Source organism: Budorcas taxicolor, chromosome 2, assembly GCF_023091745.1.
Source record: "Budorcas taxicolor isolate Tak-1 chromosome 2, Takin1.1, whole genome shotgun sequence".
Classification (NCBI taxonomy): domain Eukaryota; kingdom Metazoa; phylum Chordata; class Mammalia; order Artiodactyla; family Bovidae; genus Budorcas; species Budorcas taxicolor.
In genome coordinates, this window is record NC_068911.1 from 14,782,281 (window position 1) to 14,805,335 (window position 23,055).

General features: G+C 42.8%; 1 protein-coding gene and 1 pseudogene across 1 annotated transcript in view; one reads left to right on the forward strand and one right to left on the reverse strand.

Moving 5' to 3' along the window:
- The first annotated feature begins 3,318 nt into the window (after positions 1–3,318).
- LOC128069953 (40S ribosomal protein S6-like) lies at positions 3,319–3,990 on the forward strand (annotated as a pseudogene).
- Positions 3,991–13,195: 9,205 nt separating this feature from the next.
- TPST1 (tyrosylprotein sulfotransferase 1) overlaps positions 13,196–23,055 on the reverse strand; it is a 92,517-nt gene continuing 82,657 nt past the window's right edge. The window contains exons 4-6 of the mRNA XM_052664047.1: positions 20,430–20,480; positions 17,782–17,828; positions 13,196–13,945 (exon numbers count right to left, since the gene is read on the reverse strand). Coding sequence (XP_052520007.1) covers positions 17,811–17,828; positions 20,430–20,480 — 69 coding nt within the window. The 3' untranslated portion in view covers positions 13,196–13,945; positions 17,782–17,810. The remainder of the gene's footprint in view (positions 13,946–17,781; positions 17,829–20,429; positions 20,481–23,055) is intronic.

A 23,055-nucleotide genomic window follows, 5' to 3' on the forward strand; every position in this document is an offset into this window, starting at 1 on the left:
AAGCCCTTCTCCAAATATAGTTGCATCAGAATTACTGAAAGGGTAAAATACAGATTCCCAGCCCCTCCTCCAGAGACTCTGATTTGGTGCATCTGGGGTGAAGCCCTTTAATCTGCATTCCTAACAAACGCCCAGGTAATTCTGATGCTGCAGGTCCTTGAACCGTGTTTTGAGCAGCACTGCCCTGATGAAGGCCGGTTGAGGCCATCTCTTAGCTCTCACTACCTGCTCCAGCCTTTCTGAACAGTATAACGAAATTTCCTCTTTCCATCCTTAGGAAGTTTCAGCTGTAATAGAAATTGCAACCAAAGGTGGCTGAAATCAGTGGTCCCCAGCCTTTTTTGCACCAGGGGCCAGTTTTGTGGAAGACAATTTTTCTGTGGATGGGAGGGTTTCTGGATGATTCAAGCGCATTACATTTATTGTGCACTTTATTTCTATTATTATTACATCAGCTTCACCTCAGATCATCAGGCATTAGATCCCAGAGGTTGGGGATCCCTAGCTTAAAATAATAGGAGAAGCTTATTATCTTATGTAACAAGAAGTCTTAGTAGATTCTGGGTTGGTTCAGTAGGTAACACAACAAGGAGTTAGCTGGACCACCTTGCTTCATTCATCCCCTCTGCCAGATGGCCTCTCCTCCCCTAGGAATCCTTGGAGAAAACCACAGAGCTAAGGGCTATTGGGGTGACAGTTAGTCCTACATCTTAAAGCAAGGCTGTATAAAAAGAATAGGAAGGGAGCCCCAGAGACTTGGGATGTAGGAAAATCCATGTGCCATCATGGTTACATTACTGAATATGTTCGAGTTTTCATCTTCCTTTTTGGTTGAGGAATATATTTCCTTCCAGAATATAGTTTCCCAGTTGGTTTCTGTTTACACGGTGAGGGGACATCCAAGATCAGCTGCCTGGAATGAGGACTTGCTGAGCAAGTAGGCAGGGGTTGGAGCAGGTTTTCTGGGAAAGCAGGGCACTTCACTGGCAGCGGCCACCTCCAGCCTGCAGTGAAATGATTTCCAGGCCAGTCCGCATGAGGTCTGGAGGAAAGGGTCGATGAGCCTTGGAGGGGCATGGCGTGCAGGGGTGGTTTCTGCTTTCAGAACACAGACACTTATAGTGCTGGGATTATTTTTCCTCCAGGAGTCACTCAAACAGATAGTCCTACAGGCATGGAACCCTGCAATTAGTCAAATGGATTCTATCCTCCATGCCTCATTAAAGAAAAGAACTTTTGAATGGCAACAGATTTCCAAAGTACTGATCCAACTACTGAATTTTCTCTCCCAATTCTAATTCAGTGAATAAGAACAATAAAGGAAATAAAAATGGGAACAAAAGCATCCATCTTCTTTTCCTTTCAGTTGAAGGACTGGCCTTTCCTTTCTCTCCCAGCTTTGAGGAGGAGGCTGTTTGCCAGCAGTTTCCCAAGTCCCAAGGCACAAAAGCTTGGCTAAGGACACACTTGCTCAGAACTCAGCTCAGCTCTCCCTCAGCCTCTGACGCACCCGCATTCATTAACCACTACTGTTCCTTAGCCTTACCCACTGTCCACTTGAAAAATGTGGCTGATCTTCAGATTGGCTCTGTCATTTCTTTTCTGAATCCCATCTACCCCCCACAGGTGTGCCTCACTGAATGCCAGAACCTTGAAATCTAAAAGCTACTTTTCCATAGTATCTTGAATCCTGGGTTCTACAGGTGACTTAACTTTCACCAAGCAGATCCCTGCACTTGAGGTTTGGAGGGGGAAAGTGGACCCTGAGTTGGAGGCCTGCTTCTTGCTCTTTCAGCAGACCATCTCAGATGTGGAAGTGTTAAAACTTTTCTTTTTTTTACTGTGGTGCACCAGAGGTCCTCTGTTGGTCTTTACTTTCCTGAATTTTCAGAACTAGGGTGAGGGCATCCATTTTGCTGTCTTATTCATCTCTGTAATCAGCCTCTGTGATCCAGAAGAATGCCTGCCATACAGTAGAAACTCAACAGATGAATACATGAAAGAAATCATGTTCAAATAATTACTTCTCTCCATAGATTTTATTGGTATTATTGGTATATAAAGGCATGGATTGTTATTGATATCATAGAGCCAGGGAATTTCAGGATGGCATCATGCTGGGTTGGTGAGAAGAGGCACCCCTCAAGTTGTGAAAGGTCCTAGGGGTGTTATCCAGGGCAGAACATTCAGTGGGGGAGGGGGCTCTTTGGTTTGAAGTGCACATTGGTAACCATGGTAACTGGTAACCATATTTTCACTGTGCAAGATGACATGGGCCCCAAAATATTCTCATCCTAAGCTCTTTGCATGTCAGTTTTTATGAATGTTTTATATTTCTGTGAGTTAATTATAATAAAACAACATAAAATATGGATGCAAAAATAACTCACATCCAACAGTAGAAACTAACACAACACTATAAATCAATTACACTCCAATAAAAGTTAATGGAAAACAAACAAACAAACAAACTTGGGACTTCCCTGGCAGTCCAGTGGTTAAGACTTCCACTGCAGAGGGTGCCAGTTCAATCCCTGGCTGGGGAAATAAGATCCCACATGCCACATGGTGCAGCCAAAAAGTAAAAATTAAAATAATGATAACAATCACATCCAGAATCCTATGAAAATAGTGTTTTATTATTCTTTTTAAAATTATTTATTTATTTGGCTGTGCCAGGTCTTAGTTGCAAGCATGAGATCTAGTCCCCCGACCGGGGATTGACCCTGTGGACCCTCTGCATTGGGAGTGCAGAGTCTTAGCCACTGGACCACTAGGGAAGTCCCCTGAAAATAGAGTTTTATTACTTTGGTTTGAGGGCTTCCCAGGTGGTGCTAGTGATAAAGAACCTGCCTGTCAATACAGAAGACATAAGAGATGCAGGTTCGATCCCTGGGTCAGGAAGATCCCCTGGAGGAGGGCATAGCAACCCACTCCAGTATTCCCTACTGGAGAATCCCATGGACAAAAGAGCCTGGTGGACTACAGTCCATGGGGTCATAGAGTTGGACACGACTGAAACGACAGCACGCACACAATTTGGTTTGAGTTGGTAGCTGTCCTGCCAACTGCTGCCGATTACTCTCCCACCCCTTTATGTCTCTAAGTGAACTCTTGTTCCAGGCACCTCTGGAAGCATTACGGTCAAATCTAACTGGTGGCTGGGTGAGTTACTTGGAGCCGCATGCCCAGTTCTCTCTCCCACCCTCTTGACTGGCATTTTCACTAGTCTTATCAGTTCAGGTTTAAGCACTTCACAGTTTAAAAATCTTTTAGTCAGCTCTTTGTGGCGCCTCGGAGGCTGTCGGCTGCTTCAGAATGAAGCTGAACATCTCTTTCCTGGCCACTGGCTGCCAGAAGCTCGTTGAAGCGGACGATGAACGAAAACTTTGTACCTTCTACGAGAAGCGTATGGCCACAGAAGTTGCTGCTGATGCTCTGGGTGAAGAATGGAAGGGTTATGTGGTCCGAATCAGTGGCGGGAACGATAAGCAGGGTTTCCCCATGAAGCAGGGTGTCTTGTCCCATGGCTGAGTTCACCTGCTACTGAGTAAGGGGCATTCCTGTTACAGACCAAGAAGGACTGGAGAGAGAAAGCACAAATCTGTACGGGGTTGCATTGTGGATACCAGTCATCGTGAAAAAAGGGGAGAAGGATATTCCTGGACTCACTGATACTACAGTGCCTCGTCGCCTGGGTCCCAAAAGAGCTAGCAGAATCCGCAAACTTTTCAATCTCTAAAGAAGATGATGTCCGCCAGTATGTTGTGCGAAAGCCCCTAAACAAAGATGGTAAGAAACCTAAGACTAAAGCACCCAAGATTCAGCATCTCGTGACTCCACGAGTTCTGCAACACAAACACTGGCGTATCGCCTAAACTTTTGGCCAAGAGAACGGAGGAGGCCAAAGAAAAACAGCGGGAACAGATTGCCAAGAGACGGAGGCTGTCCTCACAGAGAGGTTCTACTTCTGAGTCCAGTCAAAAATGAGATGTTCTAAGAGTAACAAATAAATAAGATCAGACATCAAAAAAAATTTTTTATTCAATATGATTCCATCAAGTGGGAAAAGAATTTATTAGGAAGTATAATCCCCTGTGCCCTGATAAAATGCACCTTGTCTGCTGGTGTCCCTATCTCTTGGGACGGCTCCACCTTTCCACAGCCTTTCTCCCCGGCAGGGACCCCCGTCCGCTTAGAAACTGCCCTAGATTTGAGGTTGGGAGTGGCTTGCTTCTCTGAGGCAGTAAAAGAGTATCGGAAAAAAACAATTTGCCATTTGGGGGCTTCCTAGCGCTGATATTTGTTCTGACATCTGTTTGGAACTGTCAGCTAAGAGTCCTTTGCTGCTGCTGCTGCTAAGCCGCTTCAGTCATGTCCGACTCTGTGTGACCCCATAGAGTCTGGCAGCCCATCAGTCTCCCCCTTCCCTGGGATTCTCCAGGCAAGAATACTGGAGTTGGTTGGTGAAACATTAAAATATCCTGAGGCAATATAGGATTAAAATAATCTATAAGAGTAGGGGGTCTGAAAACTTTTTCTGTAAAGGGCCAGAGAGTAAATATTTTCAATTTACCAGGCCATAGAGTTTGTCTGTATTTAGCTCCGTTGCTGTTGAGGAAAAGCAGCCATAGACAAGACACAAGTGATGTCATAGGTTACGTAGTAAATTATGTCATAAGACATAAACAGTGTGGTCAGATTCGGCTCAATCATTGTAGTTTACTAACCCCGACACTTCGCCAGTGGACCATGTTTTGTCAGAACTCTCCACCATGACCCGTCAATCTTGGGTGGTCCTACACACCATGGCTCATAGTTTCACTGAGTTAGACAAGGCTGTGGTCCATGTGATCAGATTGGTTAGTTTTCTGTGACTGTGGTTTTCAGCCTGTCTGATCTCTGATGGAGAAGGATAAGAGGCTTATAGAAGCTTCCTGATGGGAGAGACTGACTGAGGGGGAAACTGGGTCTTGTTCTGATGGGCGGGGCCATGCTCAGTAAATCTTTAATCCAATTTTCTGTTAATGAGTGGGGCTGTGTTCCCTCCCTGTTATTTACCTGGGGCCAAACTATGGTGGAGGGCTTCCCTAGTGGCTCAGAGGTAAAGCATCTGCCTGCAATGTGGGAGACCAGGGTACAATCCCTGGGTCGGGAAGATCCCCTGCAGAAGGAAATGGCAACCCACTTCAGCACTCTTGCCTGGAAAATTCCATGGACTGAGGAGCCTGGTAGGCTATAGTCCGTGCGGTTACAAAGAGTCAGACATGACTGAACGACAACTTCAAACTATGGTGGAGATAATGAAGATAATGGCGACCTCCTTCAAAAGATCCCATGCATGTACTGCTATACCCAGTGCCCCCAGCCTGCAGCAGGCCACCACCGACCCACACCTCCGCCAGAGACTCCTGAACCCTCATGGGCAAGTCTGGGTCAGTCTCTTGTGGGGCCACTGCTCCTTTCTCCTGGGTCCTGGTATGCACAAGGTTCTGTTTGTGCCCTCCAAGAGTCTGTTTCCCCAGTCCTGTGTAAGTTCTGGTGGCTCTATGGTGGGGTTAATGGCGACCTCCTCCAAGAGGGCTTATGCCATACCCAAGTCTGCTGCACCCAGAGCCCGTGCCCCTGCGGCAGGCCACTGCTGACCCATACCTCCACAGGAGACACTCAAACACAGTTCTGTCTCAGTCTCTGTCGGTTTCTGGGTCCTGGTCCACAGAAGGTTTGTTTGAGCCCTCTGAGTGTCTCTGGTGGGAATGGGGTTTGATTCTAAACGCCAATTCGCCCCTCCTACCATCTTGTTGGGGCTTCTCTGCCTTTGGATAATGGGGTATCTCCTCATAGCTGCTCCAGCACCATGCAGCCGCCACTCCAGTGCCTACCGTCTTAGGAGAAAGCAATCTAGAACTTTCCCAATGCAGGGGGCCTAGGTTCAATCCCTGGTCAGGAAACTAGATCCCACTAAATATCCTGCATGCCACAACCCAGTGACAAATGGAGTTGTGACCACATCTGTTTCACAGGGGTTCTAGTAGGTTCACAGAAGCATCTGTGGTTATTTCTCCAGCTCACAGTCAGGACGCCTGGTGGCTCACGAGGCACAGCCTGCAGCCGTCCAGGACAAAATGTGGTTCACTGGAGAAGGAAATGGCAAACCACTTCAGGATTCTTGCCTTGAGAACCCCATGAACAGTATGAAAAGGCAAAAAGATAGTGCACTGAAAAATGAACTCCCCAGGTCAGTGAAGTCAAGTCAAGTCACTCAGTTGTGTCCAACTCTTTGTGACCCCATGGACTATAACCTGCCAGGCTCCTCTGTCCATGGGATTTTCCAGGCAAGAACACTGGAGTGGGTAATATGCTACTGGAGATCAGTGGAGAAATAACAAGAAAAAGAATGAAAAGACAGAGCCAAAGCAAAAACAACACCCAGTTGTGGATGTGACTGGTGATAGAAGCAAGGTCCGATGCTATAAAGAGCAATATTGCGTAGGGACCTGGAATGTGAAGTCCATGAATCAAGGCAAATAGGAAGTGGTCAAACAGGAGATGGCAAGAATGAGCGTCAACATTTTAGGAATCAGCAAACTAAAATGGACTGGAATGGGTGAATTTAACTCAGATGACCATTATATCTACTACTGTGGGCAAGAATCCTTTAAGAGAAATGGAGTAGCCATCATAGTCGACGAAAGAGTCCAAAATGCAGTACTTGGATGCAATCTCAAAAACGACAGAATGATCTCTGCTCATTTCCAAGGCAAACCATTCAATATCACAGTAACTGATAGACTGTGCCCTGACCAGTAATGCTGAAGAAGCTGAAGTTGAAGGGTTCTATGAAGACCTACAAGGCCTTCTAGAACTAACACCCCAAAAAGATGTCCTTTTCATTATAGGGGACTGCAATGCAAAAGTAAGACGTCAAGAAACACCTGGAGTAACAGGCAAATTTGGCCTTGGAGTACACAGTGAAGCAGGGCAAAGACTAACAGAGTTTTCCCAAGAGAACACACTGGTCATAACAAACACCCTCTTCCAACAACAAAAGAGAAGACTGTAGACATGGACATCACCAGATGGTCAACACTGAAATCAGACTGATTATATTCTTTGCAGCCAAAGATGGAGAAGCTCTATACAGTCAGCAAAAACAAGACCAGGAGCTGACTGTGGCTCAGATCATGAACTCCTTATTGCCAAATTCAGACTTAAATTGAAGAAAGTAGGAAAAACCACTAGACTATTCATTCAGGTGTGACCTGAATCAAATTCCTTACGATTATACAGTGAAAGTGACAAACAGATTCAAAGGATTAGATTTGATAGAGTGCCTGATGAACTATGGGTGGAGGTTCGTGACATTGTACAGGAGACAGGGATCAAGATCATCCCCAAGAAAAAGGCAAAATGGTTGTCTGAGGAAGCCTTATAAATAGCTGTGAAGAGAAGCGAAAGGCAAAGGAGAAAAGGAAAGATATATCCATTTGAACGCAGAGTTCCAAAGAATAGCAAGGAGAGATAAGAAAACCTTCCTCAATGATCAGTACAAAGAAATAGAGGAAAACAATAGAATGGGAAAGACTAGAGATCTCTTCAAAAAAATTAGAGATACCAAGGGAACATTTCATGCAAAGATGGGCTCAATAAAGGACAGAAATGGTATGGACCTAACAGAAGCAGAAGATACTCAGAAGAGGAGGCAAAAAAACACAAACTATACAAAAAAGATCTTCACGACCCAGATAATCACGATCGTGTGATCACTCATCCAGAGCCAGACATCCTGAAATGCAGTCAAGTGGGCCTTAGAAAGCATTACTATGAACAAAGCTAATGGAGGTGATGGAACTCCAGTTGACCTATTTCAAATCCTAAAAGATGATGCTGTGAAAGTGTTGCACTCAATATGCCAGCAAATTTGGAAAACTCAGCAGTGGCCACAGGACTGGAAAAGGTCAGTTTTCATTCCAATCCCAAAGAAAGGCAATGCCAAAGAATGCTCAAACTACCACACAACTGCACTCATCTCACATGCTGGTAATGTTCAAAATTCTCCAAGCAGGGCTTCAACAGTATGTGAACTGTGAACTTCCAGATGTTCAAGCTGGATTTAGAAAAGGCAGAGGAACCAGAGATCAAATTGCCAACATCCGTCGGGTCATCAAAAAAGTAAGAGAGTTCCAGAAAAACATCTATTTCTGCTTTATTGACTATGCCAAAGCCTTTTGCTGTGTGGATCACAACAAACTGTGGAAAATTCTGAGAGAGATGGGAATACCAGACCACCTGACCTGCCTCTTGAGAAACCTATATGCAGGTCAGGAAGCAACAGTTAGAACTGGACATGGAACAACAGACTGATTCCAAATAGGGCAAGGAGTACATCAAGGCTGTATATTGTCACCCTGCTTTATTAACTTATATGAAGAGTACATCATGAGAAACACTGGGCTGGAAGAAGCACAAGGTGGAATCAAGATTGCTGGGAGAAATATCAATAACCTCAGATACGCAGATGACACCACCCTTATGGCAGAAAGAGAAGAAGAAACTAAAGAGCCTCTTGAAAGTGAAAGAGGAGAGTGAAAAAGTTGGCTCAAAACTCAACATTCAGAAAACTAAGATCATGGCATCCGGTCCCATCACTTCATGGCAAATAGATGGGGAAACAGTGGAAACAGTGACAGACTTTATTTTTGGGGGCTCCAATGGCACCCCACTCAAGTACTCTTGCCTGGAAAATCCCAGGGACAGGGGAGCCTGGTAGGCTGCAGTCCATGGGGTCGCTAAGAGTCGGACACGACTGAGCGACTTCACTTTCACTTTCATGCATTGGAGAAGGAAATGTCAACCCACTCCAGTGTTCTTGCCTGGAGAATCCCAGGGACGGGGGAGCCTGGTGGGCTGCCGTCTCTGGGGTCCCACAGATTCGGACACGACTGAAGTGACTTAGCAGCAGCAGCAAAATCACTGCAGATGGTGAGTGCAGCCATGAAGTCAGATGCTTGCTCCTTGGAAGAAAAGTTATGACCAACATATTAAAAAGCAGAGATATTACTTTGCCAACAAAGGTCCATCTAGTCAAAGCTATGGTTTTTCCAGTAGTTATGTATGGATGTGAGAGCTGGACTATAAAGAAAGCTGAGCACTGAAGAATTGATGCTTTTGAACTGTGGGGTTGGAGAAGACTCTTGAGAGTCCCTTGGACTGCAAGGAGATCCAATCAGTGTATCCTAAAGGAAATCAGTCCTAAACATTCATTGTACAGTCCTGAACATTCATTGTACATTCAAAGTACTGAAACTCCAGTACTTTGGTTACCTGGTGTGAAGAACTGACTCATTTGAAAAGACCCTGATGCTGGGAAGGATTGAAGGCAGGAAGAAAAGGGGATGACAGGGGATGAGATGGTTGAATGGCATCACTGACACAATGGACATGAGTTTGAGTAAACTCCAGGAGTTGGTGATGGACAGGGAAGCCTGGCGTGTTACAGTCCATGGGGTTTTAGAGTCGGACCCAAGTAAGAGATTGAACTGAACTGAATCCCCACACAAGAGCAATAGATCTAAGTGCGCTGTGATCTTTTCAAATGTGCTCTATCTAAATGCCTAAACAGTTGATACCCAGCTTCGTGTCTTTTTAAAATTTTTCTTCTTTTTTATAAACCCTGTGTCAAGGGCTGAGTTTCAATAGACTGCAACAAGGGAGCTGCTTGTTATGTACGGAAATACCAAAGCTTCATTTCTAATTCAAGTCTCAGCTACTCATTTGTGACGAACAACCGATAGCCAAGACAATTATTAATATTACTGATTTTTCATCAAAAGGACTGGCTAAATAATGAGACATCAAAAAATAAGTGAATGGAAAGTCCCTGTTAAATCTAACTAGATGGTTCGTCTTGGGTAAGTCACAGCACTACTACTCTAGACCCCAGATTTTCTAAGATTAGGGCATTCGATCTCTTATTTCTTTTAAAAAGCTCTCACTGCTTTTCACTTCTTTACTGAAAGTAATTCATGCTGATTGTAGCATTTAGAAGACAGGGTTAAGCAGAAAGACAATAAAAATACCCACAACCCCACCACAAAGAGATAAGATTGTTAATATCTTGGCACATGTCCTTTCTGTTGTCTTTCAATTTAGTGACTCCATTTAGTTTTCTATCCATCCTTTAAATAATAGAAGTGGGAGCATACTAAACAGCTTTGTGATTTCAAATTTTCACTTGATGTAATACGAACATTTTTCCTTGTTATGAAAATTTTCTACAGTATCATATTAGCTGAATATTGTTATGTGGATGTACCATAAATCGTTTAACTAAACCTGCCTTTCATTAGTTTTCCAGTATTTTCTCTAAACTTCATTGCAGTGGACATCTTTGTGGGGAAACTTTTACACACATCTATGAAATATTTCCATATTTCAACTTAAAAACTTTTCTGTACATTCAGCAGTTATTCAATGTTTGACCAACAGAGGGCATTTAGAGCTTTCCATCTCAGGGAAAGGTCATAAAGCCATTTCCACCGGACATAACAAAATAGTGGTTTTATTGTGAAAAATGATTTAATTTTGGATGTCCAGTAATAATCAGCAAACTCCAAAGGGAGAATCAAAGTCATTAATTTTAAAAAAAAAAACCCTCAAATAGTGTGCTTTATTAGGACTTAAACCCGAAACGAATACAAATTATCTCTTTTGCCCAATTCAGAACAAAAGGAGAGCTCAGCTTTATGCAAAGACCTAAATTCTCCACAGAAGACTGTAGGATAGTGACAAACAAGCAGGGAAGGGAGCTCAATGCCCCAAATACAGATCCTGCCAGAGAAAAGCCCAGACAGCCCCAGGATCTGGAGGTCCCTAGGAAGACAAATTTGGGGGCAACACTGGAGTCCTGCCTAGACTATCACTTATCCATCACCTACCAGCCAGGTTGTGGTAGGTAATACTATAGGTTTTGTTAGCTAGAGCCTGAAATAATTTGTTTTATGTCCATTCTTCTTAATTTTCACTAAGATCATAAATTTACAAGGCAGCACTTCTTGGCACAACGATTATACCCAGCAAATGACTAAGTACAAGGGGGGTATTTAAATAGTTGTCACTCAGTGCTAATGACAAGTTTCTATTCTAGTAAAAAGATGATTATTGAGAGGCAGAGTGCTGGGTAAGGGTGTAGGCTCTAGAGCCAGATTGCCTGTACTTGCATCCTGATTCCATCACTTACTAGCTGGTCTGGAAAGCTAGTACTGCCTCCTGACCCAGTGTCTGTAAAAATGCAGGTAGAAATAATACCTACCTCTGGTGTGATTTTGAGAATTAAACGAGTTTAGACATGTGCACTCAGGCACAGGGCTCGGACCACGAGAAGTTCTTGATAAATGTTTCTAGAGTGATCACTAAGATTTTTTTCCTCTCATTTTGGAATACTATGACTCTTCACAGATGCTGCTCTCGCCAAGCTCCTCCTCAGATGCTGAGGACCCCGGCCTCTCCCTGGCTCCACAGGTTCACCTGATGGCTGCAGCCACGGCTTTGCGGGCCGCAGGCAGCTCTCTGACCTTCACAGGTGACATATCTCCCCTGGTCCCTCACCCGGTTACCTCTTTTTAAATTTTACTCCACGTGTCTTTCATTTGTTCAACAGGAGTTCCATTTGATTCCATCGAATCATAACATTTCACAAATAATAGTCATCTTCATAGGGGTGCTCTAAGATGTTCCATGGAACAGAAAGAAATGTGCTCAGATGGGAAAATCAGGCTCTGAGAAGGAAGGCATGTCAACGGGGATGCAGACACCATAGCATCTGCTTCTCTGGGCCACTTGTGCAGCGGTTCTTCTTTCCTGAGCCAGCTGTTCTGTGCAGTTGTTCCTTTTCCTATTCCAACACAATCCCAATCCTGAAGGTGGAGTCTCCAGAGGTGGGCAGGCATAGGGAATAAAAATCTTTATGTTCACCTGCTGCTGCTGCTGCTAAGTCACTTCAGTCGTGTCCGACTCTGTGTGACCCCATAGACAGCAGCCCACCAAGCTGCCCCGTCCCTGGGATTCTCCAGGCAAGAACACTGGAGCGGGTTGCCATTTCCTTCTCCAATGCATGAAAGTGAAAAGTGAAAGTGAAGTCTCTCAGTCGTGTCCAACTCTTAGCCACGCCATGGACTGCAGCCTACCAGGCTCCTCCATCCATGGGATTTTCCAGGCAAGAGTACTGGAGTGGGGTGCCATCACCTTCTCCGTATGTTCACCTAGGGGTGAGTATTGGAGTCAGGCTGGGCTATAGTTTACAAATGTCCTTGCCTCCCATTCTAATAGGCTCTGGAAGGGTGTGTGACCTCCTCCCTACAATTCTGGTAACATAAGACTATTACAGGAAATAAGGAAAAAACGAAAACACGAATTATGTTATGCTAAAGCTGATTTTATTGCTTTCTGGAGGCTGGAGCAGTAACTGGAGCAGTAACTAGAGCAGTAACAAGCAATGGGACTTAAGACAGCTGAGCCCGTAACAGAGCTGGGATTTCCCAGGGAGACGGGAGAGGGACTGGGTTTCTGGGCATCTGGAAGAAGCAGAAAATAGTGTAAGGACCCTGGGAGGAAGTGTACTGTTCACAAGGGGTGCCAAGGCCACACTGTGGAGGCAGAATAGTTCAGATGTCATGTGTGAGGCATTAGAGAATCAAAGGATTTTGAACAAAAGAGTGACTTAAGACATAGTGCTGAACAAAGGACTGATCTGGCAGCAGGATTCATTTTCAGTTGAAGCGGACAGGGCTAGGGGAGTGGAGCGGAAAGAAGGATTGTAGGGTCAGGCTTGAAACCATGTCCGTGGCACTAGCTGAGGGGCCTCGTGTAAATGACTTGACCAGGCTGGCCTCTGTTTCTTCATCTGAAATGGATACGTCAGAGGCTTCTGGGAAGATTAATCATTTACCAAATATTTTACTAGGTTCTTACAATGTGCCAGACATTTTGCTAGGTGTCAGGACTACAAAAATGGACACAGAAAGACACATCTCTGCCTTCTAGGATCTTACTATCTAATGTAAGAGACAGACAATTTAAGAAGTTAAGAAACATTAAAAACTGCAAAGTGTGATAAGATATTGTGAATGCGGTTGGCAGAAAGGGCATCAGGGGAAGTCTCTCTGAAATTAGACTTTATGGAGACCAGACAATTGAGAAGGAAACAAAAGAACAGGATTCTGAGACAAAAGGATGGTAGTGGGTCTCTCTGAAATAAATTACAGCAAAAACTCCACTCAGAATATCTGAAATACAGGAACTGAAGAAACTTTGGTTTATTAGATCATCATCTGATACGTCTTATTGCTTCTCTAAAATCACAGCAATGAAAACATGTAAACTAGCAGAGTGCTTCACATTTAAAGCTTTTATTTTGAAAAATAAAATACAAAAGTCATCAAATTGTAAATGTATGTGGTAATTCCTCAACTTCTCAGAAACAATACAATGAGTTATTTAAATAATTAAGATATGTAACATTATCCACATCAAACATTTCAACAGGCACAAGTGTTCTACAAAACATTAGAACATGTACAGACAACCTAGTCCAAGATGAAACTGCCCAATTTTGCTTACAGGATCCCATTTTTAAACCCTCCCCTTGAAAACAAAGTTTGGAATCTGGTAAGAAAAGATGAGGGCCAGAGCAGTTTTAACAGAAAGCACACATCCCTGCTGGGTTCCTTCTCCACAGGGCTGTGCGTGTAATTAGGATCGAGAGCGCTGTACATGGGAAGCAGGTCACTCAGGAGGGTCCCAACGTGTGCTGATATCCCACTCTCTCAGGGGAAGGAGACTGGCAAATAAGCAGGAGATGTAGGCATGGTACATACACTCCACTGATTTCAGCAGGGGACAGCCAGTCCTAGAAATTTCTCTGTGGCCAAAAAGGCAGCAGTCTTCCCTAGGGCAGACAAACAGAATGCATCAGAGAGAGGTGTGTACTCTAACCTCACTTTGTTCTTCTCTGCACGACACCACTTCCTTTCCAGCTGTGAGCCCAGCACAGCAGGGGAGACAAGCAGGGGGATGGACCATTGAGAACAGCTGCTTCAGAAGGACTACTGGAGAGGCACACTCTCCCTCAGTTTGGGATGCTTTTAGATGCCTGCCAGGAGCTTTGATATGCAAAACAAAAGGATGGAAGCCAAAGCAAGGACTGCTCCTGCCCATTTCCAAATGACTGCAACCGTCATCTGCAATTGAAGCAACTCTGAGGGCATTTGACAGGGATGTCAAATGTCCAGGGGTTGAATGCTGACTGTTTAATATCAAAAGGTGGATACTGAGGTTCTTTAAAGCAAACTTTAGGAAATACAGTGACTGCTGTTCATACACCAAAGGGATCCCAAAGACAAGACAAAAGACTATGATTTGTCTTGAGATATTTTGGTGTCTTCCTAGCTTCTCCTGAGCTCTTCTCTCATCGCATGGGGGCCACTACAGGCCTCGACAAGCAAACAAGGATGTATTGCTGCTGTAGTGGCAACTCAAAGCTGGAGTCATCAGTCCTGTAAAACAGCTGGTCGATAATGCATCCCTGTATGAATGTTTCCAGGAAGGAATTCATCGAATACTTTTTTTTTTTTGGCTGTACTGGGTCTTAGTTGTCGCACGTGGGATCTTTAGTTACAGCATTTAACTTTTGAACTCAGTGGTGGCATGTGGGATCTAGTTCCCTGACCAGGGACTGAACCTGGGCCCCCTGCATCGGCAGCATGGAGTCTTAGCCACTGGACCACCAGAGAAGACTCTCATCTATACTTTTGAAAATATTTTGAATAAACAAAATTACAAGCCCTGATAACTGCTGTTATACCTGTATGCCCACTGAGTTTAAGTCTATACATTTTGCTTCTTAGCAAAAGACAATCATAAATCCTAAGGCCTATGAATAGTATTAATTCACTGTCGTTGGTAATTTTGACATGGTATAGCAGTGTTCACTTTTTTCTATCTGTAATCTATTAATACACAGCACATCATAAAAGTTTTATTCAGACTGAATTTTCAATCTCAGTTTTCTCATCAGTAGAACAGAAAAAATACCACCTACTTGCCAGACTTGAATGAAATCATTCATATATATGTGTGTGTGTGTATATATGAATAATTCATAGATCTTAAAGATATCATTTATCATATATTATTCATATACTATATATATGTGATGCTTGGTATTTCATGCCTGGTATGGAGTACACAGTTAATACATGGCTATTATATAAAGTAAAAATAGAATAGCAAACAAAACTATGATAAAAATCAGATTTTAATGAAAGCTTTTCAAGTTCCAAATGGTTGTAATGGTCCCCAACCTTTTTGGCACCAGGGACCTCAACAAGCAAACAAGGGACCGGTTTCATGGAAGATAATTTATCAACGGACCAGGGGTAGGGGGACGGTTTCGAGATGATTCAAGCACATTACATTTATTGTGCACTTCATTTCTATTATTATTGCATCAGCTCCATCTCAGATCATCAGGCATTAGATCCCAGAGGCTGGGGACCCCTGGCCTACAACATAACCACATTATTCAGACCAAAATGGAATCTTAAAATCTGGGAGAGTGCATCACCGACTCGATGGACGTGAGTCTGAGTGAACTCCGGGAGATGGTGATGGACAGGGAGGCCTGGCGTGCTGCGATTCATGGGGTCACAAACAGTCGGACACGACTGAGCGACTGAACTGAACTGAACTGAACTGAGAAAAGGACAGCTTTATTGCTTTGCCAGACAAAGGGGGTCACAGCAAGCTAATACTCTCAAAACCATGTGTCCCAACTTGGGGAAAACAGTGAGAAGTTTTATGGCAATTGTCTAAAGAGGCATGGACATTGTGGACATTCTGCTGGTGTGTTGTGGTGAGTTAAGTAGGAGTCAGCATCATTAAGCTTCAGGTCCAACTTGTCCGGGGTCTACATAATTGCCAGCCACTTATTACCACTAAATAAATTAACTTCTCCTACCTGGAACCAGTAACGCTGAAGAAGCTGAAGTTGAACGGTTCTATGAAGACCTACAAGACCTTTTAAAACTAATACCCAAAAAAGATGTCCTTTTCATTATAGGGGACCGGAATGCAAAAGTAGGAAGTCAAGAAGCACCTGGGGTAATAGGCAAATTTGGCCTTGGAATATGGAATGAAGCAGGGCAAAGGCTAATAGAGTTTTGCCAAGAGAACGCACTGGTCATAGCAAACACCCTCTTCCAACAACACAAGAGAAGACTCTACATGTGGACATCACCAGATGGTCAACACCAAAATCAGATTGATTATATTCTTTTCAGCCAAAGATGGAGAAGCTCTATACAGTCAGCAAAAACAAGACCGGGAGCTGACTGTGGCTCAGATCATGAACTCCTTATTACCAAATTCAGACTTAAATTGAAGAAAGTAGGGAAAACCACTAGACCATTCAGGTATGACCTAAATCAAATCCCTTATGATTATACAGTGGAAGTGGGAAATAGATTTAAGGGATTAGATCTGATAGAGTGCCTGATGAACTATGGATGGAGGTTCGTGACATTGTACAGGAGACAGGGATCAAGACCATCCCCATGGAAAAGAAATGCAAAAAAGCAAAATGGCTGTCTGGGGAGGCCCTACAAATAGCTGTGAAAAGAAGAGAAGTGAAAAGCAAAGGAGGAAAGGAAAGATATAAGCATCTGAATGCAGAGTTCCAGAGAATAGCAAGAAGAGATAAGAAAGCCTTCCTCAGCGATCAATGCAAAGACACAGATCACTAAGCATCAATTTGGGCATTGTCTGAATTCTGACATCACAAGCGAAAACAATTTCAACTCCACTTAAAAAGATGTCAAATTCAGGCAGTTTTACAACAGGAAATGGGGAAAGGTTAAGGCCTTAACATGATTCAGGTGTCATTTGATATATATACATAGGAAATTAGGTCAGTTAAAATAATTTTTTTAATCAAGAAATTTACAGCTCAGAATAAAATAATGTGTCAATCCATTAAAAAAAAAAAAAATCTGGGAGAGTGGTGTGAGGTCTGAACAGCCACATCAGGAGGTCTAAGTTCAGAATCAGCTTTGCCACTGGAATCCAAGACATGTACCTGATGATCACTCAGACAGAAAGGGGGCCAAGAAGGCCTGCCCCACACTGTAGCCCTCAACTACAAGACAGCATGGCTTATAAACATATAACACCTTAATGCATTAACATCAGCAAGGGCAGACTTGAAAAACCAACCAAGCAAAAGTATTAGCGCAAAAATGTTGGCACATGCCGCACACAGAGGAAGCAGCATGGGTGGCGAAAGAATCCCTGGCTGGACGTCAGAAGATGGTGCTCATTACTACTGGGTTCTTCCAACCTGTGATGTGACCGTGACCGATAAACTGGTCTCTCTAGGATCAGTTTCCTTATCAGCAAACAGGTGGTTGAGGGTGTTTCTTTCAGCTAAAATATTTTACCATTTAACACCCCTCCTCATACTGAAAATAACAACTGAGTGCTTACTGTGTGTCAGGCTTCTGGCAGACATTACTATGGTTCATTCTACCAATCTCTTATTTACACTGTCCTCACTTTACAGATGAAGAAACTAAGACACAGAGAAGTTAAGTAGTCTGCTCAATGCCAAACACAGTCAAGATTCCAATCCAGGTGAACTGACTCCAGAGCTGTGCTCCCCACCCCCCCGCGCTGCCTCCTACGAGAGTGAAACCCAAAGGTCCAGGCCAGCAGTGTCCCCAACCTCACCTCATGTATGTAAAAGGTTCCTGGCTCTGCTACTCCACTTGCTCAGACTGTGGAAGGAAGCAAAAGATGTTTTAAAGTCGGTCAGCATGAGAAGTGACTGCTCTTGTTGAAATATCAGATGTAGCTTGCAGGCTCTGATTAGACTTCCTATTGAATTCTGTCTGCTACTGCTGACAGTAAAGAAGACTGGCTTTTGTCTCTGGTTCTTAGTAGGGAGACTAAATCCTAGGAATTTTCCAGGTAACATGAATGTCTTTGTTATTTATGAGCCTCTCAGATTATACCTGAGTATAATATGACTCAGTATGAGGGCTGATCACAAGGAAGACCAACCTGTGATTTGAGGGCTGGGGCCCTGACCCAGCCCAGCTTCTGGGTAGGGGACTTTGGGGATTGAGTTCAGTTCTACCACAGTGAGTCAGTCAATCACGCCTATGTAATTAGACTTCAATAAAAACTCTGGATGCTGAAGTTCAGTGGAGCACCCTGGTTGGTGAACACATGGATGTGCTGTGAGGGAGACGTACCCGCCCACCTCGGAGAAGGGCACAGAAGCTCTGAGTTTGAGACTCTCCCAGACCTTGTCTTATGTGTTTCTTCATTGGGTTGGTCTTGACTTGTTTCCTTTATAGCAAAACTATAAGCCTGCTTTTTGTTGTTGTTGTTTTCCCACACTGCAAGGCTTGTGTAATCTTAGTTCCAAGATCAGGGATCGAACCCAGGTCCCTGGCAGTGGAATCGTTGAGTCCTAACCACTGGACTGCCAGGGAATTCCCAAAACTGTAATCTTAAGTACAGTGCTTTCTTGAGTTCTGTGAGAATTCTAACGAAAGATCAGATGTGAGATTCTGTGGGCTTCAGTTTTCTCTTTATTAGGAGTTAAATCAAAGCCTTTTATAGGCTCTTTTTCTAAGTACCTATGTGATGCATTAAATGAAACTAACCTGAACAGGGGGTCTGAAGTGCCTATATTAAGCCTTTTACTCTATTTTTTGTTATCTTTTCTTTATTACAGAAATTCTCTATATTGATGAATCTTTTGTTTCAAAATTTTCTCTTACTTAAGGTGTACTTTTTTATATGATGCTTTCTAATAAGTAAACATTCTCAATTTTAATGCAGTCCAACTTATCCATTTTAAAATTAATGATTAGTATTTTTTATAATGTTTAAGAAATCTTTGCCTCTTAAGGTCATAAAGATATTCTCTATTGCCTCCTAAACACTTTATTATTTTGCCTTTCACATTGAGTTCTATAATAAACCTGGAAAGGATTTTTATGTATGCTGTGAATCAGGGCTGTCCCATTAATTTCAGTCTTAAAGTCCCTTTCTTGACTCCTTCAGATTTATTATGCAAAACAGCCTTTGGATTGGACATTTCTTTAAGACTGCCTCTTGGATTATTCTCCTGCTCCAGCTGCCATAGCCTGTAAGTGACCACTTGTTCATGAATTCATCCAGGTTTCTGGTGCATCTTGCCCAGCCAAGGCTCAGGGGCCCTGTGCCCCCTTGTTTGCAAAAGTTGATCAGAGTCTTGAAGACACATTCCAATTTCTCACACATAAAAGTGATTCAGTAGACAGTTGCTGAATAAATGAATGGATGGATGGATTAAAATTAAATATATGTTAATGAGCATATACCATGAAAGTAGTTTAAAATACTCAAGTAATATGTATCAATTATTAATGGTTGTTTTAAGACAAGGATCTGAGAAGACAGAGTTTTTGACTTTGGTTGAGATACAGCTACTCTTAGAGAAAAGCCTCTTTACTCTAGTCTTGCTTCAGGCAACACAACTTCATATAGTCTGTGAGGTTCCCCTCCACAACCCAGATCTGGAACACTTTTAGCGACTGAATTCAGTGCTGGGTCCTCATTTCCTATTAACAAGCTAATTGCTGTTAGCAGCAACCTGGAAGCGACATGCATTATCACCATGCTGGACAGGGACATCTTCTCTTGGCTCAGGCAATAGTCACTGACTTCTTCCTACGACTACACAGGAACGGCAGGAGATACGCTCTTGCAGGACACTCTGGGCTACTCTACATCTGTTGGCCATAACATCACCTATTCCTCTTCAACTCAAGGAACAATATTGGAATTCAAGTAAGTGATAGTGTAACATGACAAGGAGACCTCTGGATCTGCTCTAATTTTTTTTTAAAGTAAAAGTTATAAGCTTTAAACTCACATCACCCACTCCCAGCTTGGTGAACTTGGTAGCTGAAGGCCAATGGCTATGTGTAAAATGTACTCATGAGTCTTCTAGGCTCCAAATGAGGAAAACCAAAAGCCAATGATGTACACGTAATATGAACAAAGGGTGGCTGTACATTATTATTTCAAGTAAGGTATCAGAAGCCTGGAGCAGATTCACCAAGGCAGGTTCCTTATTTGTGCGATCCTGTGAGGCTTGTGAGTGACCTCAAGCAATCAGATTTTAGTTATCAATAAAGTATTTCCCTAGCTTTGGAAGACACTGAGCACTCTGAAATTGAGACTATGTTAAGTGATAAAATCAACAATTACCAGAAGCCAGTCTTTCTACCCCCAGCATATATCATTATCTCATTGAGAGGATGACTTCAATGCAAGAGCCCATTTATTATTACACCAAGAGAAGGAAGCAGATACAGTACCTGAGGTTTTTCTTTAAGAAATTCAGGTAGCTGAAATTCTCCTTTATAGACCTAGAAAAAAAATAAAAGCCAAGTATAAATTTAAGGAAATAGGCACTGTCATCATCGCTTTGGGAAGCTTGCATTGCCTGATGGTGGGTGGGTTCACTGCTTCACTCTTGGTGAGTTTTGGAATAGGAAGGAAGTCTGTCAGTTCAAGAGCAGCCAGAGTTGAGGACTGAGCGAAATTTCTATTCACTCTGACCCCACCTGCTCTACTCTTGCCTAGGTGCTACCAAATGTGGGCTGCCTGGGAGAAGGCTTAGAGTCTCTAAAGAAGAAAGAAAAGCATCCTAATATTCCAAGTTCCAATTATTTTATTAATAGCTGAGAAAGTAAGCCCTTGGCCATCTCTCTCCAGCATCCAGCAAAGAAGTCACACTATTTAGGAACAGGCTCCTCCTGATTTCCTTCTGAAATCTCCAGCTTTACTTTTCTTAACGTACCCAATATTCCCATAGTAATTTGAATATTAGGTGGTTCTTAAAATGATATATACTTTTAACCTCATGAAATCTTATAATTAAAAACTTGCACTTTTCAATATGTAAAGTTATGTTTCTAAAAGCAGCAACAATTAGGGAATAGTTTTTAAAAAGATGTGTAGGATCTTTACATAGGAAACCATAAAATATTATTGAGAGAAATCAAAGACCAGATAGACACACCACTTTCAGGGTTTGTAACATTCACTATAATAAAGCTGTCCATTCTCCTCACAGGATTTCCAATAAAAACTCTAGCATGCTTTTTGGGGGAAGAAAAAGGGGTAATTTCAAGCTGATTATAAAAGTTGTGTGGAAATGCATAGGGCCAAAAATTATCAAGGTAATCTTAAAAAAAAACAAGGTGGAAGGACTTATTCTAAAATATATTAAGACATTATTGAAAGTGAAGTTGCTCAGTCGTGTCCAACTCTTTGCAACCTCATGGACTGTAGCCTACCAGGTTCCACCGTCCACGGAATTTTCCAGGCAAGAATACTGGAGTGGGTTGCCATTTCCTTCTCCAGATCTTCCCAACCAAGGGATTGAACCCGGGTCTCCTGCATTGTAGGCAGACACTTTACCGTCTGAGCCACCAGGGAAGTTAAGACATTATTATTCAGCTATAATTAAGTTACATTAAACATACAAAAGAAGTGGGGAAAGTAGAAAAAGTAGAAGCAGTAAAAGTTTTTCTTTTCGTGGGCTCCAAAATCACTGTGGATGGTGACTGCAGCCATGAAATTAGAAGACATTTGCTTCTTGGAAGGAAAGCTCTGACAAACCAGACAGCATATTAAAAAGCAAAGACACAGTCAAAGCTATGGTTTTTCTAGTAGTAGTTATGCAGGGATGTGAGAGTTGTACCATAAAAAGGGTGAGTGCTAAAGAATTGATGTTTTTGAATTGTGGTACTAGAGAAGACTCTAGAGAGTCCCTTGGACTGCAAGGAGATCAAACCAGTCAATCATAAAGGAAATCAACTCTGAATCAGTGGAAAGACTAATGCTGGAACTGAAGCTCCAATACACTGGCCACCTGATGCAAAGAGTTGACTCACTGGAAAAGACTCTGATGCTGGGAAAGACTGAAGGCCAAAGAAGAGGGAGGCAGAGGATGAGATGGTTAGATAGCATCACCAACTCAACAGACATGAACTTGAGCAAACTCCAGGTGACAGTGGAGGACAGGGAAGCCTGGTGTGCTGCAGTTCAGGGGGTTGCAAAGAGTTAGACACAACTTAGCAACTGAACAACAACAAAACATACAAAAAACACATACATACAAAAAACATAGCTATAATCAAGACGGTAAGGTTTTGGCACAAAGACTGACACATATATTAATGAAACAGAATGAAGAGTCCAGAAACAGACCCTCATTTACAGATAATTGGTTTATCACAAAGGTGGCCCTGCAGAGCAGTGCAGTTAGAATGAATAAATAAATGTGTTTATGTATATAATGATATGCCATCCTGAAGTTTTATTTATTTTTTTCATCCTGAAGTTTTAGAAATGAACTAATGCTATACCAACAACCTAGATGAATCCAAATACATAATGATGAGACTCCAAAAAATAATATAACATATGTTTCCATTAAAATTTTGTTTATATTTATTTATTTGGCTGCACTGAGTCTTAGTTGTGTCATGCGGGATCTTTCAGTTGTGGGGCACGGATTCTCTAGATGTGGCATGCAGGCTTAGTTGCTCCAAGGCATGTGGGATCTTAGTTCCCCAACCAGGGATCAAACTCGTGTCCCCTACATTGCAAGGCAGATTCTCAACCACTGAACCACCAGGCAAGTTTCTCCATTAAAAATTTTTTAAGTTCAAAAATAGGCAAGGGAACTCTGATGTTAGAAACCAGGATAGTGTTTACTGTGGGGAAGAGTGGAGTGGCAGGGCTTGGGAAGAAGGATGAGAGAAGCTTGTACGGTGCTGGTGATCTTCTGTCTTGATATGGGTAGTGATTATAAACATGTGTGCATTTTGTGACTATTTACTGAGCTGTGGTTTGTATACTTTTCTGTATGTATACTATACTTCAGAAAAAAAAAACTGAACAAATTAAGCCAATAGCTTAAGAATTTACTAG